General features: G+C 45.9%; 1 protein-coding gene across 1 annotated transcript; it reads right to left on the bottom strand.

Moving 5' to 3' along the window:
- BBS2 (Bardet-Biedl syndrome 2) lies at positions 1 to 16,737 on the bottom strand. The gene is made up of 17 exons (XM_027646756.1): positions 16,526 to 16,737; positions 15,031 to 15,258; positions 14,515 to 14,640; positions 14,180 to 14,242; positions 13,069 to 13,146; positions 10,818 to 10,922; positions 9,831 to 9,917; positions 8,427 to 8,562; positions 6,422 to 6,561; positions 5,501 to 5,645; positions 4,756 to 4,927; positions 4,014 to 4,143; positions 3,071 to 3,202; positions 2,455 to 2,592; positions 1,897 to 2,009; positions 1,063 to 1,211; positions 1 to 408 (listed from the first exon to the last, which is right to left on the bottom strand). Exons 1-17 carry the CDS (start codon positions 16,640 to 16,642, stop codon positions 302 to 304), a joined length of 2,166 nt encoding a protein of 721 aa, XP_027502557.1. The 5' UTR covers positions 16,643 to 16,737; the 3' UTR covers positions 1 to 301.
- Between the last annotated feature and the right edge of the window lie 1,795 nt (positions 16,738 to 18,532).

The following is an 18,532-nucleotide window of genomic DNA, read 5'->3' as shown; positions in this document are numbered from 1 at the left end:
TCAAGTCAGTCTATGCTTTAATGGAAAAGGTCAATGCCTTAACTACAAAATATATTTAAATACATAAATAAGTTACTGTAAGAAAAATAACTGCTTGAACATTATACCTCTGTCTTGCATAAACACCACATCTGCACTTAAGCTCTGATGCTCTCTCCATGAAGCTTTGGCCCACATATTTTCCAGCTGACAGCTTAACTACAATGCTACCTTTGGAATTCCTTCCCCCTACAGTGGAGTAGGAGACTGAATGAACTGCTTGTCACCCATTATCTGCCTCTGTGCCACTGCTGCTCCCTCCTTAGGAAGAGGCTGTTCCCACACGCATTATCCTGAACAGGGTGTTGAAGTTGTTGCTTCTTATTGCATCCCGACAAGCACTTATCACCTGTGTTTTGGGTTTGCCAACTGCAAAGAGACAAAAAGGAAAGAAAAGAAAAAATCACTTCAGTTACTGAGTAGGAAACTGGTAAAAATGCTTATTCGATCCAGTCTTGAAATTTAAGAGTTTCTTCCAGATATTTTTTAAACACATGGTGAAACACCTCCTTTTTTCTAATATATAAATAAAAACCTTTCTTTAAAGAAGAATCATCTGTAGTTCTGTTTTAGGAGAGCTTAAAGGACTCACTGGAAGGGGAATGCTATGGACAAAAAAGTACCTCCTTCCCAAAAGACCTACAGGACTGATAATACAGATAAAACAGCCCTGCTTAAGTTGGTAGTTGCCTTTTTTTTAAAGCAGAATTATAAACTAAGAACTGAAATATTGCTTTTAGAATTATGTTCAACAGAACTAGGAATTTCTGTATCATTCAGGAAGCTGGAAACTACTTTAAACTGTTCCTTCTAAAACTGTGTTCCCAGGTTATACTGAACGCTCACAGTTGACTGGCACAGGCAATTGGCTAAGACTGAAAAAAGGAAGATTATTTCTACTAATTGAGTTTCAGGCCAAAAAGCCTGAGGTCACTTTAACTAACCCAGGGGGCCTCTGGGACACATCCCATCTGCCTCATCAGGGCCTGAGACTCCCTGATCCCTCCAAAATCCCAGACTCACCCCGGAGCCGCCCAGCCCTCTGGATCGCCTGGTTCACAGCCTTCAGATTGTTCAACAGCTCCGTGTGGTTGTTGCAACGAATTTTGTACTGATTTATTAAGTCTCTGTTCAGATCATACAGCTCAATGTACCGTGTCTTCATGTTTTTCCTGGGGGAACAATCAGTCCAGTTATTTGCATGTCTGGGGACAAGAAAGTCGCTCCTGGTTTGTCAATGTAAAGGTGCAGCAATACGTGGCTGTGATGGCTACCACAGTCTGCCAGCTGTGAGACAACAGATTTGTCAAACCATGTCGGTTATACTCATCATTTTACTTCTAAAAAAAAGTGCTCTATTGCAGTTATTTTACCCAGCAAGCCAAAGTGGAGATGCCACTTTCCCCAGTGAAAGTACCACTGCACTGCAGTAGCTCAGACACTGCTGCTCTTCACAGTAAAGCTCAGACACCAGCAGAACACAGCAAACTGGAGTGAAAAGACACCTTTCTGTTGTTCTAGAAAGTTCACACACCACAGACAGCTTTTCCTGCCTTCTTCCCTTCATGTATCTTTTCTAACACATCTCACCATCTTGAAGTAGCTTCACCTCACCTGCTCTACACTAAGCCCTACCCTTGCCCTCTCACTTTGCCCTGACTGGTTTTCCACCCAAAGAACGAGACAAGGTTCAAAGGCAGATCATGGTGGGACCAGCAAAGGTAAAATTCTACATCAAAAGCTGTAACTAGGCAACTCCTGTATCACACCAATAGTTTTTTGTGCTCTTTTCTGCCTGAAAAGCAAAGACTGGCTGTTCTAAACCCAAAGCACACGAGCTAGGCAGCAGTGGCTCACATGTCTCCCAGGAGCCGGGCATCCTCCGCCTGGACCAGCATGCTGCGGATGAGGTTGGAGTGTTCAGCCATGTCAGCAGTGAGCCTCTGATTCACAGCGTGGTGTTCATCCACCTGTCCAAGGCAAGTAGCTCCTGAGCAAGGGTCCTGGGCACCCAGGCTAAACCCTGTGTGCTACTGGCCCAGTGAAACAGGAAATAACATCACAACTTAACCTACCTGTATCTCTGAGACCATTCTCCTTCCCCTCACCCCAGCTGCCAGAGCAGCACCTTGGCCCCTGGAAGGGGGTGAGCAGCCTGAGATACACATTTCACGCCCTGACCCAAACTCCCAGACAACACATTTACATTATCCTAAACAACAGACAGCTGGGGCCCACGGGCCTGTTCCACAGAACAAAGAACAGACACAAAGTCGAGGGTGTCCCATGGAATATACAGCAAGCCACCGCTGGGCTGGTTTCCACAAAGAAGATAAAGCAGTTTAGAGATCCTCTCATAAAATGCTCCCAGTCACTGCTCATCTGCCAGCTTAGAAATGCCCAGTGCCTCCTCACCTTCACCAGCACCTTCCGCAGCTCCTCAAAGTACGCGGGAAAATCTGCTTCCACCTGCAGATCCTCAATGGCCAGGAAGGAGGCCAGGGACTGCACAATGTCCCCAGCCAGATCAATGTCATCTGTGTTGATGGAAATCTGGCAGAAAGGAGAGAAAGCACTTCAGAACTCCTCCATGCCAGAACATCTGCCAGCATCTCAAAGCAGGTCCTTTACCAAGAGGCAAAACTGTTGCAGGGGCAAGGTCTACAGCTTTCAGGAGGCAGGAGACACTGATCTCAAAGGGGCTTTTATTCAGGCTTGGGATAGAGAGGCATCTGTGTGCACAAAGGACCAGTGCAGAAGTTACAGGCAACCTTTGTGCCTCACATTATGGCTCCCTGAAACCAGGCTGTGAGGAAACAAATACCCTCCTTCCTACAGATCTGCAGACTAAGGAGTTTACTTCACTAACAAGCCCTGGGATTTTACCCACTAACAATAAACAGACCCAAAAGTTTCCAAAAGCATCCCTATAACATGAGTACTTTCTCTGCCTGTTCAGTTGTCCCTCACTCTTAAGTTTCACTGGATTATAATTAGGAGGGAGTTTCCCCTTGCCCATGAAGGTACTCACCTCTCCACCAGGCTTGATTTTGATGCAAAGCTGACCAGCATTACGAAGGGAGGTGAAGCAAACCTGAAAGGGAGCACTCTGAAACTCTGCATCCTCTGGCAGCAAGAAGCTCTGATTCAGCCACATAACGATCTTGCAAAAATAAAATTAAGAGCATCAGCCATCCCCTGTGTGTAAAGCCTGGGGAACCTCACAATGTCCCTGCACGTGATGTGCACCAGGACACCCTGGAACATTGATTTACTAAATTTCATCCCCTAACCCCATGCCATGAACTTTTCAGAATGAGGAGAGTTGAATCCTTGCACCAAAGCTGAATATTTCTAAAAGAATCAAATCCAACAACCAGAGACCACAGCCTAAGGTTAAAACATAAGCCCAGGTCTGGGCTTCCCAGAGAAAGCTGGGAAGCAAGGCTTGGTTCTACTGCAAGTTAAAACTTTGTTTCATCTTGGTTTTTGTCCTGGCCATTTAATGCAGTAAAGGTCATGGAAATATGGCAGAGTCCTACAGTGAGGAAAATGACCAGCTCTAATTACTGCCATCCTATAATTCAGATCTTCTGGAACCAAAGCTACAACACTGCTGCTTATCTGTTTCCAAAGTGAGCCATTACCTGGGCACTCTGCTGCCTTTTTCCTGTTCCCTGCTCATTTACAAATTCAACACTCACTACCAGGCTCCTGCCCTTGGCATTCCATCAGCCAGCACACAGCAAACAAGATAATGTCTTAAACACCTCGTGATCTGAGGCCTTTAGTTCCTGCAGAAATTCCTGATGCTGGGAATGCCTCAACAGAGGCATCTCTTAGAGACAGAAAAAAAGCTGCAATACACAGGCTGTTCATGGAATAACCTTTCCTTTGCTATTGGAAATGTCAAGCTGATTGCAAACCCTCCACCTGTGAAGGACTGCAAAACAGGAATCAGGGCAGAAACTCACCCTCTGTGGCCTCTCATTCGTGGTACAGTTCACAAAGCTCAGGGGCTCTGTGGCTGAGTCTGGGCTGCTCAGTGCATACATGGAGAAGCGGGGCAGCTGTCTGGTCAGCTCAAACACGTGGAACTGGGTGCTGGCAGCAAGCCAAAGGGAAAACAGAGACACTTACTAACACAGCAGGGATTCACCTATTGCAACGGTTCCTGGTTCCTTTTTAACTGGGTACTGGTATCAGCAGCCTCCAGTTCCATAATCAGCTGCTTACTGCTTCCCAGGAAGAAAGACCAGAACTTGGAGATTCCAGGCTTATCACAGGTTGTAAGACTCCTCCCCACTGCTGACATTTTTAATAATCCTTCCACTGAAACATACTCTCTAGGCTAATGCATTTACAATTTTACTATGTGATTGGGTATTTCCTTTCCAAGTTCACTAAGTCTTATTAAAAGCAAAATAAAGACAAATAGAGAAAACAAAAAGGGAATTCAGTCCCACACATTCTTTCTGCAGTAGATGGCTCGCTCTCAAAATACACCTCCCCACCCAGAGATTTGAGGGCAATCAGACTTTATCTGGTGAAGAGCTCAGCATCACAGGTGCAACAGTGTTTTTAAGAAAGCGTTCCAGCTCTCCTTCCAGTAATAGAACTAACGGTGCACTTCACAGGGGACAAGCCTGAAGCCACGTCACTGCTGTGTCCTGGTCCCACAGTGAGCCCTGGAGAGCAGCAGGGATCCCAACTCACCTGTGCCTGTAGCCCACAAAGGCTTTGATGTGCAAATCCACGGGGACATCTTTGGGTGGAGTAAGGGGAACACGAACACAGCTCGAGAGGTTCTGCACGCTGGGGTGCACCACATGGCTCTCTCCTTCAAATATGCCCTCAGCAAAGATCAGCACAGCACGGATGATTGTGTCTTAGCAACAAGGAAGAAAAAGCGGTTCCTAAATTAAAAGTTGTCCTCTGGCAACAAACTCACCACTGTTTTCAGAATTAAGCATGATAAACTCTTTATACCCCCTCCTCTGAATTGTGAAAATGTGCCAGGGGACCAGGACCACCACATCTGGGCCTGACTGCATGGCTGGTGTTAGGTGAATTTGCTATCTTGGGGTAGTTCCAGTCTGCATATAAAGCCAGCTGAAGTCCAGTTGCATTCACACAACACTCTCACTAATGCAGCTGCAGGTTAATGTTTACAGTCAACACAAGGAGTGCTGCAGGGATCATCAACACTGGTTTCATCCAAGTTAAATGTTAATTGCCTTGGAATATAACAGATAACAAGAAGAAAATTCCATCAAACTCCTTTCCCCTGAGACCCAACAAAGGAACACAGCTTGATTCAAAACTCTGTGCAAGGAAAGAAACCACAAAAGGGACATTATAGACAACAAAGGGGAGACATGCAAACCATAAGCTAAATATAACTAAAAATTTGCATGAATTTACATTAAATGAATGTCAAAGGTTGCAGGTTACCACTCACCATTTGTGGTGGAAATACACAGCTCCACATGGGCAGACTGGCTGTCAGAGCCCAGATTAACTGAGAGGGCTGTCTGGAGTTGGGTGTTTGCTGGAATCACACCTCTCTGCCCATCAGCTTCCTTCAACTCAGTGCTCAATTCAGCCTGTTAGGAAACACACACTCTTCAGCATCAGAATTTCAAGATTTCCAGTCAAGAAACCCAGAACACATACACGTAAGTAAGTTCTCTTTTCCTGCAGAAGAAGGTCTCATTACAGCAATGCCCAGACACTCCACACAGCTGTGAGTGGCAGCTGCATTAGGCACAGAGCTATGGATACTTGGATGCAATTTTTTTGGACCTCAGCTCTGTACCCAAACCTGTACTCAGAAAAGCACTTAACATTTACCAGTTTTAAGCACAAGCTCATAGAATTCTAAGCTTTTGCTATGGTGGTTGTTTGCTGTTCAAATAAGAGTTTGCTCTTTCCTCAGACTATCTTTGAAACTCTTTATTTCTGCACGTTCACCACCAAGCCACAAGTGCTTTTCCTCCACCCTGGCAGTGCTCCCAGCCCTCACCCACTGACCTGATCCTCTCACACGATCCCCTCTGACTCCCAAGTTGGCTTACACACTGAAAATCACAATCTGCAGTCATAAGCCAAGGCTGAAGGGAATCCAGCTCCAAACACAACTGCTCTGGCAAGAGGAAGGAGCAAGGAAAGTGTTGTGTATTAAAATACAAAAAGCAAGTTCTGAACTTGCACAGGGAACAAGCCAAATGCATAAGCAGGAACCTGCAGCAGACAATCTCGCTGCACCCTGACAGGTTACAGCTCTGACTTGTCTGGACTGCCCCACAACCACTTCCCAGATTACTCCAGATTTATACCAACAGGAGGTGTGTTCTGGTCCTACACATTATCTAAGTAGTACCTTCGCATTTTCCTCATAATTTCTTAATTCCAGCAGCAGATTTTGTTTCTTCTGACTAAGTTCTCGGATCAGATCCTGCTCAGCACTCGTATCCATCAGGTTTCCTTTCATCTCCTCACCTCCTGGCAGATAGCCTCGGACTGTACAGAAACAAAACACAGCCAGTTTCAGCAAAGCCTTTCCCAGCCTCCCCAAAACTTTCTCCAACAAGACTCTCTTCTATCACCTCTGCAGAAGACACTAAATCTGGTTTTCAGATGGTACTGTTCAGCTGAAGACCTGAGCATTGATTTAGACCCACGGAGGCTCTGGCTTTCTTGGTGATCAGGACAAGAGAAATGCACATTAAAAAAAAAAAAAAAAAAAAGTGAATTGCCAACCTGCCTTTAAGCTGTACTCACCTGGCCAGACAAGTGCAGCACCCAGTCCTTTTGCAAGAGGATTCCCACTACAATCATTCTTTCAGGTGCTTAGGCAAGTTTGCAATTATGGAAAATTAGTAAAATGTGTACCTGGATTTCTAGAGCTGGTCAGAGGGTTGTTGCTGTCTGGAAGGGACTGTAAGTCACTGTCAATCAGCCAGGAAAAAAGATTTACCCACAGCAGTTTTTCCCCAAATCAAGGGATACTTCACCTCAAGGGGTACAACCTGTTTCCCAGTAGTCCAGTGGAGCACAGAGTTCTGGACATATCTCTAAGTGTCTGTGCAGACAGAGGACCTGAACAGATGATGAGACAAAGACTCTTGCTCTAAACTTCCATTTTGCTTTAGGGCTGTGTGCTCTGATTGCAGCTGACAATGAAAGCCAGGGACAGAAGTCTTATACCTGCAAAGAACATGCTGCCTGACTGTGTATTACTGCTGCCCCATAAAAAGTTGCATTCAGCTTGCCCACTGATGAAAGGACCCATTTTATTACTTCTGGGTGAATCATTCATTTAAAATGAGAGCAGGAGAGAAAACACAGTGCAATACAGAACACCTCATGTGAAAGGATGCTGGTCCCAAATAGAACTCTAATGACATTGCCTATATAATCCCAGCCACACCAACTAGTAAGGCCTAAAGGGATCCCCATCGTGCCAAGGCTTGTTTACAATGGGCCCATCAGAAAAGGATGGTCATGTTCAGTGATATAAACCTGCACAGCTCTGTAAGGATAAGGTTCTTCAGAACTGCCTAAACTGCACCCCTTCTGTAAGCTTGGGAAAAAGGTTTATATGCTGAAGCCCAAGTGCAGCAAATCCCCACAGCCTGTGATTAAGACAGACACCAAAATACTATGCTATTTAACAAGGACAGGCTCTTGTTTCAAATAGGTTGTGCCAGACCTGCCTGTCTCAGGCCACTGACGCCAAGCAGTCGGATAATCACACCAGTGTCTTTCCTGGAGCCATCCCTGTAAATTCATGCTGAGCTTATTTAAATAATCTGTGATCATATTTGTTTCCACTCACAGTAACTAGGTCTGACTTTTTGAATGCATGGTGGGACAAATCCAGCAGTTCTCAGGAGAGACTGGAGAGCATTTTCCAGGAAACAAAGCACTGTTAACATCTAAAATTTCTAATATAAAAACCACCTGCAGAAGAAAACCAAAACACACACCCCCTTAGCTCTCTGAACATGTTTACCCACTGTAAAGTGGCCAACAGACAAAAAAAGTATTTCCTATACATTCATCTATTATAATGTAGCCTGAAGAACCAGAGTCTGTCCTGAATATCATTATCTTTGCATTAGGATGGGGCTTCTTCCATTAGACAAATGAATTTTGATGGCTTCTTGGACCATAATGAAACACACACCGATTCTCACAGAGAAGGTGATATTCAAAACCCCGTTTCCAGATAGAGTAACTCAAAATTCCCTTAACTTCACATAAAGCCAAGGGAATTTGGCACACAAAATGCTGGAAGCAAAACAATGTTTAGCTAATCTGAGACGATGTGATGTGCCTGATATTATTGTGTATTAAATTAATACCCTGAACAACGCTCTTACCTTCCCCATCAACAGAACAGCAGATTAACTGGGTGCTCCCATCCATCCTGTAATCCCCCTCCACCACTCCTGCAATTGAGGAAGCAAAGTTGTCCTTAAAGATGACCTCCCCAGTGCGGTCACTGCGGGCATCAACCTGCAACAACAACACAGAGTCCCAAGCCTCAGCATGAACAGAAAAGCCAGCTCCAAAACAGGAGTCATGCCATCCTCTGAGCTGTTAGCTGAAGGCCAGCTCCACTCACAGAACTGCAGGTGAAGCTGCAGCTCTGCAGATCCGAACACCACACAAAAAATACCATCCAGAAACAACCTCCAGGCAGACTCAGCTAGAGGGAACTGCTCTTCAGAGCTGCTTCCCTAAGTTACACACAAGGAAGGAAAGGAAGGGACTGCAAGTCTGCACTGGGAAGGTTATGCACATATGAATGCAGCAATGATGGCACTAAACCAGAAACAATGCAGTATTTACAGCCTGTCCTCCTGGCTGCAGCCCTTGTGCAGGGAATTATTTTTATACACAAATACCACAACCTTCAATTACCTCTCATTGGAGAAGAAGGGTGAGGGGGGCTCAGTTTTGTGCACTGTGTATTTTCCAAAGCACAGCTCCCAGCATTACTCTTTCTAGGAGCTATGAACTGTTTCAGATCAACAAGCTGGGTAGAGACTGCCAGTGGAAAAGAACAGGAGTAAAGCAAGGAGAGGTTCTCTCTTTAACAATCACCTAATCCAACATAAGTTACAACATATCTGGGCTCCAGACTGCCAGCTTGATATGAAGTTATTAAATTCCCCCAGGCTAATGACAGTAATGAGAGGTGTGAAGAAAAAAGCACAGCTTCACAAAAAAAACCTGGCAAGCTGCATCCAGGAGGGATGTGGCAGTTAAAACAGTCATTTCTGACAAAGGGGAATACCAAGGAGCAGGTTTAAAAGACTAAAACTGAGCTGTATGGAATGCCTTTACATAAAATTAAATAATGCTTGATTAATCCTGCCACAGCCGAGACTGACGCTGCTCTCCTGTTACATAACTGCTTTGTCTTCCCTGTAGTTTGGGAACATTCGGGAAACACTGCAGAGGATTATTACCATGTCCTCAAGACACACCTGAAAAGAGACACTCAGGAGCTTTAGGATGTGGCATATGATCCCTGCTGCCACAGAAACAACTTGCCACACCTTTGCAACTGACTCTGAGCTAAGCAGGGGAAGCAGCTTTTCTCTGATCTTGCACTTGGCACTGGACTCACCAGCCAAACCAGGTTTATTGCAATACATCTTCAGTGCTCGGCTTTCTTTTTAATCTTTTGGATTGCTGCTCCTCAGATAATTTAACAGCCTCAATCAAACACCGTTTCCATATCTACAGCTCTTCATTTCCCCTCTGTATAAACTCACCTTCCCATTGGACCAGCCAGTGATCAACTCAGGCACTCCATCAGAGTTCAGGTCAAATGCATGTATGCTCATTGCCTGGTTTTTTGACTGAGCACAGAAAAGAAAGAACAAATTAAGCTTGAGTATGTTTTCTGAATTGCACATGCTTCACACATGCAAGACTGGACTATGAGGCTACAGAGATCAGAGAAAGAAACACAATACTGTCTCTTAACAGGCAGTTTGAGCATTGCTATCTCTCAGGCCACACACATGTGTGAAATCTTAGCCCTTGCATTACAGATCTAGTCCACTGCTTTCAAAGGACCTAACTGTTCCTTTAAATACATTTCCATCCAAGCAGATGATTAAACTCACAAAAACAGAGCATAAAAAGGCAAATCCTCTGGGAAAAAAAAAAAAAATCAGGTCTTCAACACTGTCATAAAATGAGACCACCGAGGACAGCCATGAGCCTCTTCCTACCACCTCCTAGGGAATCTTTTCTTATTACTATTAAATATACTGTTCTAATCTGTGTCATATTAAGAATATTAAAATGGGCATCAGGAAAGGATCTTGCCAAATTGATTCGCTGGAGCAGCAAATTGCTGCTGATGAGAAAAATTAACTTTGAACGCAGACAATGCAAGATTTCAGTCTCTGAAAAACAGTTCATTGATTCAACAATACAGGCAGAGGCATTTTGTAACATGAATTCAAATTTCTCTCTTACTTTAACAACCCTGTGAAGCTAAAGAATCCCTAGGTGTATGGCTGTATCCAGGTTGTTTAAGCCATCACCAACAGCCCAAAAGGAACTGACACAGTACTCATTTTGCATGTACCTATAAAACCAGCAGACTTTGTAAGAACAAAGCTACATTGAGTTCTCTGCTCAAAGCTCATCTGAGGAGGCAGGATAACATCAGGATGACCTGAGATCAGGTACCAAGTCTCCCAGCAGCCTTCAAGCTTGCAGTGATGATATTCCAACCCTGGACTAACCTTAATCCTCCAGTAGCGGGCTGTCCTGTCGTACACTCCAACGGTCCCATTAGCGAGAGCGTAACCAAACCGACTGCCATACATGGGGCTGAGGGCAGTAATGGTCTTGTGGGGAAAGGAGGGAGAGAGAGGGTACAGCAGTGAAAACCTCTGCAACTTCAGGGAACAGGCTACACAATCTCTCATATGAACTCTACAGCACTTAAATGGTAAATCAGTCTGTTGCAGGAAGCACCGAGTACTGAAGAAACTACTTTTTAAAAATCAGTTCGAAATCACCAAAGGCCTTGTAGGATTTCCTCACACAAGCTGCGTTCCCAGTGTTAGGACACACTTTAGCAAGCATTGCAGAATTGCCCTCCAACTGTGTACTTTGCCCAAGTATTTCCTACCACAGACAGCAACTGCTCACAGGATTCCTGTGGTCACCAGTGCTAACACACTGTCAGTGAAAAACTAGTCCAAACACACAACAGTCCTGAAGCTTCAGGAGCTGAGGATGTCAAAGGTTCAACTTTACCTGGGCTAGGAAAGCCCTACAGATATTATTGGTAGAAAATCTTTGCCCAAGATTAATGGGATAAAAATTAACAGCTTCCACACTTGGACTTCTTTGGAACACAACTGGAACACCAGGCTAGGTATTACCTGAATAAATAACAGCTCTGGGGAAACACCTGAGAGTCATAACTCAGCCTGTTTCTCACTCCTTCTAAGACCCATTCTTCATTAAGCTAAGGTTCTCACTGCTTGGAAATGCAGGTTTTTCCATGCACTAGAGATTTTAATGCCAAGAGGAACAACTGCAATCATCTCTCTGGTCTTCTGTACAGTGTAGCACAAGGGACTTCCTTCAATTAAATTCTTCACCAACTTCTTATTTAAACTCAGCTGACTGTGCTCCTTGGGATTTTTTAGCATAAAACATGCAAACCCTTTATCCTTTCCTCACACAATCTTCTCCACAGTCTTTCACAAGTATCAAACCCCTCTAAATTACAGGCACCCAGTAAGGACAAAAGACCCCAGCTACAGTTAGAAACTCAAAGGTAACACTCCTAAGAGTCACAACAGTCCACAGCTTCCCTTTCACCAGTAAGTGATTAAACAGACAAAATGCAAACTGTTCAAGACTTCCAAACCAAGCACAGTGTATAAAGCTATTGTGCCCTGGATTTACTCTCCCAAAAAGAAAGGTTTAGGTGTAGCTGTGTCTTTCTAAATGAGAACAGTAGGATTGTAACAGGCCTCCTAAGACTCTGCAGGTGTGAATTTAAAACAATTCTACCACAGATCTGGAAATAAATCACATAAGAGTGAGGGACCTTTAGCTTCCCTTTAACCAGAAATCACCACATGACCAGACTGGCCTCTGCACACACAGCAGGATGTGTCACAGGCCCAGTTCTAATTCTAGCCATAGCAAAAGCCTCCTTTCCTAGAACGGTGGATTTGTCTTTTATAGCTCTCCCTAAGTGGTTTAATAGCTAAGCCTTCTAGTCCCACCTTGGGCAGGGGGGAGACCTCAGATCTTTAAGCACAAAGGCCTGTAACATGCCCTTACTCTACCTTGGCTCCAGAAGGGCCGTGAGAAGGCTGAGAACACTCCTAAATGCTGTGAAAAGGCTTTTTTACTCCCTTCCAAGAAACTCAAATCTAACAGTGGAGGTCCTCTCTCAGTTCTTAAGCTAAAGAGCATCTCCTACACCCTTTATTTATCCCTCTGTAAACCTTTCTGCCCCATGCCTTCCTTTAGTCACCACAGCCCTTCTCAGACAGCCAGTGCATAACTCCAGCTGCAACACAAACTTCCAGTTTTGCCTGGGCATCCCCCTTCTGCCCTGCCATGCACTGTCTGGATTCACACAGGGGCAAGTTACATCATGATGACTGTGTCAATGCATTTGAGGAAACCTGTAGAAGAGATTGTTTTGCTCAGAGGACACTCAGAGCTTCAATCACAACCCAGTAACCTTAAACACCCTTGGACACAGCCCTGACTTTCAGCCAAACAACAGTCACTGTTCTCAGCTGGCTGAAGGTTTGTAAATAAACAGAGCAAAAAAACCCCCTGTGTAATGAAAGACATCATTAAACTCTAACTTTTGCAGTTCTAGCAGAATAGATACTGTGCCAAATAGTTAAGTAACTATTTAACTACACAATAAATCTGAACCAGAGAAGCTCTAGAGTACACAACGCTTTCAGCTCCATCAGCAACTACAATAAACATTAGCCACAAGTAATTTACCTCTGTCTCTGACATCTCTGCCACCATCTCATCTTCTTTAAACACCCGGATATCAAAATCTTCAGAGCCAACAAGAAGCTGGAAAAAAAAAAAAAGTGTCCCTTAAAAATAGCTATTCAAGCTAAGGAAATAAAAAGAATATACACCAGGATCCAGAGGACAAACAAATATTCCAAGTCCAACTAAGAGGTTTTGACAGATGTTTGAAAAGTTGCCAGTGGAGCAAAAGTTACAAGATTTCAGAAGTCTCCTGTTGATCAAGTATTAGTTACTCTTTTTTTTTTGTCAAGCCAGTCTCTACAAAAGCATAGTGAAATATCTGGGGCAGGAATGAGAAAAGATACTTTGGAACACCAAGGCTCTGCTCTTTTCTTACTGCAGAAGATTCAGTGTTACAATTCTTACCTGCAATTACATATATAAATATATATATATATATAATAAAAATATATATATATATTCCTATTGTTTGTCTCACATCATATCAGCAAGATGTGTGTTTCAAGTTATCTTCATTTTAAATCAGCAGAGCAAACACTATTTCACTTCCCCATGTCACTATAAAGAAACAGGAGGGCTGGGTCTAAAGGCAGATTTCTTGATTTTACCAAGTATAAGTGAAGCTTTTCACAGGACAGCTTCTTAAGAGCTCACTTTTACATCTAAGATGCTTGTGAGCTGTTTCTCTGAAATTCAAAACAGAATTTATTAAGCATATATTCAAGAAATACCACTGAAAGAGATGCCTTGCAACTGATGATCACAGGTATTTCATTGTATTGCTCCTGGTGTAGGGAATTAAAAAGAGAGAAGTTTTCCACTAGAGTTAGCAATCAGTGCACCAAAGCCAGGCAGCAATGCTGTGAAGACTCCAGATGTGACTGGTTTAGCCATTCAAGGAGTGCCAGAGCACTGCTGCTCCTTACACATTGACTCAGCATTTTGCATGTCCTTGCCAGACCAGAGCCTGGGAAAGGCACAACTCCCACACAAGGATCACTTCAGCTGGTAATATAAGTCAGGAATACCTGACAACCCAAGTTTTTTTATTATTACCATTTCACTACAAGACCACAAGAACAGCTGAAGTCAGGTGTGAATGGTTACAAACCTCAGTTTTGCCATCACCATCAAAGTCACACAGTGCTAAGGAACGAACGTTGTCTCCAGTAACCTGAAAACAGAAGGACAGTCCTCAGTGCTGGGGACAGCTGCCAGAAGCTGAATTGTTTTTATTATCTCAACTGCAACAGAACAGTTGACACAGTCAGTGCTCAAGCAACATCTGAGTGCACTGAATGCACAATCAAAATACAATTTAAAGTCTGAGATAAATTAAGGAGGATCAACAACCGAATTAATATTCACACATAAAAACACCCAAGATGAATTAGTGCCATTGAAAGAATCTTCTAACAACATCAAAACCATTATGCACAGCCTTACCGTCCAAAAACGGTCATTTCCTTCACAATCAAAGCCCTGCAGGGCACAGTTCCCACCAATAATAGCAAGTGGAGGTGAAATATCTCCAAGCTTTCCAAGAACTATTGCATTGGCTCCATCTGAAACCTACAGAGAAACATCAAAGGAAAAAGAAACAGCAGACAATAAGACATCAGAGTACACAAATCAAGGAGAGAGCCTCCAACATTATCACTGTCGTTGTAGCTGAGCTCTGAATGCCTATTAATTTTTTTTAATTTTGTCTTGCTAGGTGATGTGTGACATATTATGAAAATTTGCTCTCGCACACACAGACACACATCACATTCACATCTTTATTTTGAAATATTGCAGATATTCTACAGACAAAATGTTCTGAACACAGTAGTAGAACTAATACACAGAACAGAAGCACAATTAATTGACAATGTAATGTAGAAACTGTGATCTTTGGGATGGAAAGAAACAGGAAACAATGGAGATAGTAAAAAAAGCAGACAGTTAAATTGAACTTGCCTCTCTGTAAAACAAATCTGAGTTGTTATACACATCATAAGCCAACAAATTAGTCTGTGTTCCGACCAGAAGACAATCATAACCCAGCTGAGGGTTCAGCACTCCCGAAGCCAGACAAGTGATCCCTTGATTAATGTTGAGAAGAGAAATGTCCGAATCTTGGTTACTTGGCACCATTCGGTTTGTGCTTGTTCTCTGCCCTCGGGCATGAGGGTTGTGAATAAAAACCTGCAGAAACAAGGATATAAATATTAACACAAAGCATGCATCTGTGTATACAAACAGTAAAGACTACTGTTTGCATAATAAATGCGATGGGGAAGAAAGGCATTCACTTAACCTACGTGAGGACAAAAGACTGGGGGTTTTGCTGACAATAGTATTTCTCACAGTTATTCTTTTACCTATACCAGAAAAAGGGAAATGGCAGGAAAAACTGCTCTGGCTAGTGGAGTTGCAACACCATTGTTTTGTTTGTTTCTGAAAATGACAACTGAGGAGTCTTCAGAGTAAGGCAAAAAAAAGCAAACCAAAGGGAACAACAACAAACTAAACAAATTACATCCAGCTGGTAACAGTGTTTGCAAAACACCCCAAACATTTAGGACAATTTAGCTGGTACCTATCTGTAACCTCCATCTGTGGGTGAGCATGGTTAATTTAAAAAGGAGCCTGTGATAAAAAAGGTTTTATTCTCACTGACCAAATATTCAGTCACTGTAATTATCTGGAGCCAAGTCAGAGGATCTCAGGATATTATGCTCAACAGCTTTGCCTTATGGCTGTGCTGTCTGTGCCTTGGACGAGCCCACGTTCTGTGCTGTTCCTAAAGGCTCCCAAATAATAATGCTGGGAAGCATCACAGATGAACCCTGTTTGTATTTACAACCACCTAAGTGCCTCTGTGGGCTGATGCTTCAACCTATGTTTTGTTAATTATTCAGACTGTAGCTAACCCCGTATGTTTATGGTTCACACTCAAACAGGGCACAGGGGATGGACTCTGCATCACCCACAGAAACCTCAGCACCGAGCTTGGTGGGTATCAGTGCCAATGCTCACTGCTGTGACTAAGAACTGTATGATAAAACTCACGGCTTGGAAAAAAAACCCCAGACTGCTAGAAAATGTGAAAGTTTCCTTGGCAACTTGGGTTCGTTGAGTGGGTTGCGTGGGTGGGGACCACTCCAAGAGAGTCCCCAGAGCGTGTTGCTCTGGACTGTGTCCAGAGGGCTTTTGAATACCTCCGGGCAGGAGACTCCACAGCCTCTCCGCAGTGCCAGTGCCCGGCCGGGTCAGCAGCTGCCAATGTTTGCGGTCTCCCCGCTGCCGCAGAGGCTCCAGCACCGCGCCCCGCGCCCGCACACAGCCCCGGCGCCTCGGGGGAGGCTCGGGCCTGCGGGGGGCGAGGGACACGAGCCGCCAGCCCCCGGCCCGGCTCCCCCAGGGCCCGGGGGGATCAGCGCGGCTCCCGCGGCCGCTCCTGCCCCGTTACCTTGCCCGCCTGCGTGGCGGCCGCCAGGCAGGGGTGCGTCCCGTCGTACCGGCCCAGCGCCACCATGCGGGGCAGGATCTTGTGGTTCAGCTTCAACGTGAACACGGGCACCAGCATGATGGGAGCGGGGAGCGGAGCGGGCACGGCGGGACACGGAGGGACACGATGGGACACGGTGGGACGCGGAGGGACGCGGGCACCGGGCCGGGCCGGGGCCGCCCCACACGCGGATCCGCCGGGCCCGGCACCGGCACCGCCCCGCGCACGCGCGGCCGCCGCGTCAGCGGGGACGGGCGAGACCAACGGGGGGAAACGGGGGGGGGGGGGGGGGGGGGCTGGGACTGGGACTGGGACTGGGACTGGGACTGGGACTGGGACTGGGACGGCAGTTCCAGGAGCAGGGGTTGGGACTGGGGGCAGCAGTTGCAAAGATCTGGGGAGCTGGGGGCCAGCTGGAGTGTAGGACTGGGCGAGGTAGGGGGGCGATCACAAAGGTCGGGGGGGTAACTGGAGGTTTAAGGGGGCATCTGAGGGAGTTGCGGTGGGGAATTAGGGGGCCAGGAGAGCAAACGCAGAGGTCAGGAGAGCCGAGGGGCAGTTTGGGATGCAGGGGGGCAGTAGGGGAGATGGAGGACAATAGGAGGTGTGGAACTAGGGGGGCCATTTCCAGAGGTCAGGAGAACCAGGGGAGCAACTGGAGGTGCTGGGGCAGCTGGCAGAGCTGGGGGCAGGAGGTTAGAGACAATTGCCCCCTGGGCGGCCGCAGGGGCCCCCAAAACCCCCATTGCCACCTCGTCCGGCTCCTCTGTGGGGTCAGCACCCAGCTGGGGCCAAGGGGTGCCTCATCTCTGTCCCCAGCCCCCTCGCCTCACCAGCTCTGCACTTGCCTTTACTCACACCTTCCCTCACAGCACAGGGGTGTAAACCAGCAGTATCTCTAATTAAGGAGCAGCAAACCAGTAACACCCAACCCAGAGTTACAACGCTCTGTGCAGCTGGGAAGGCACAGCCTCAGAGCATCGGTGCCGCAGGTTTATGGGATTATGCACTGGTTCATACAGAATCCGACCATTGGGGCTCTGGGAGGGAATGGGGAGGAAATGGGAGGGCCAGAGGGCAAACCCCACAGAGCCGTAGTGTAAGCACTGGTGCCAGTCCCCATCCCAGTGTGGATTCCAGTACCCAGACCCTCATGAGTCCTCCTGCAGTGCCCACTCCCTGCCCAGCCATGGCCTGGATAGGGAAACCCTGGCTCAAGGTCATGACTTTGAAAGTTCTTAAGTTATTTTGGCTTTAAGAAATATTTTAACACGATAACCCTCACGGGTCCGTAAACACACTGTGCTCTCAGGCAGCACCCAAATCCAGCACCTGCCATCCACTGGCACGTTATCACCCCCATCCCAGCAGGAGGCAGGTTTGGAAAGGGGCACACTGGAACAACAGCTCTTCCTTTCCTGCAGAGGCCACCGGAGTGAGGCAAAGATTCCTTTATTTCCAGGAGAGCGGCAGGCACCTCCCAGTTGGCATTTCCTTGTGCCCTGGCCCAGCCCTGGCCGGCAGCAGCGTCCCTGCCCCGCATGCGAAGGAGGGCTCTCAAAGGCACTGCTTGAGTGGGGATCACGCGATTCTGAATGTGACCACCTCCTTTTCCTCTTTTTTTTAATTGTTTTTACCGGGTTTTTCTGGCAGCTCCGTCAATGTTCCATTATACTTGCGGATAACGAGGCAGCAGTTGTGAGCAGCATGTTAAAGAGGGTGTTTTTTTCCCCTTTGTGGCTCTGTTTGGGGCGAGTGTGGGTCTCTGTGCCATCCTTGCAGTGGGTCCCCCCTCCTGTGTGCTGGTTTGGGACTGGAGCACAAAAGCAAAGCACCAGCGTGAACTTGGGCACGCAACCGGGTGTTGCTCAAAGCCAGCAAACACTGCTGCCCTCACAGGGAAAATCACAGAATCCTAGAATGGTTTGGGTTGGAAAGGACCTTAAAGATCATCTAGTTCCTGCCATG

Source organism: Corapipo altera, unplaced genomic scaffold (assembly GCF_003945725.1).
Source record: "Corapipo altera isolate COAL_440 unplaced genomic scaffold, ASM394572v1 62, whole genome shotgun sequence".
Lineage (NCBI taxonomy): Eukaryota > Metazoa > Chordata > Aves > Passeriformes > Pipridae > Corapipo > Corapipo altera.
The sequence above is the reverse complement of the archived record's forward strand: the minus strand, read 5'-3'. Positions and strand labels throughout refer to the sequence as shown.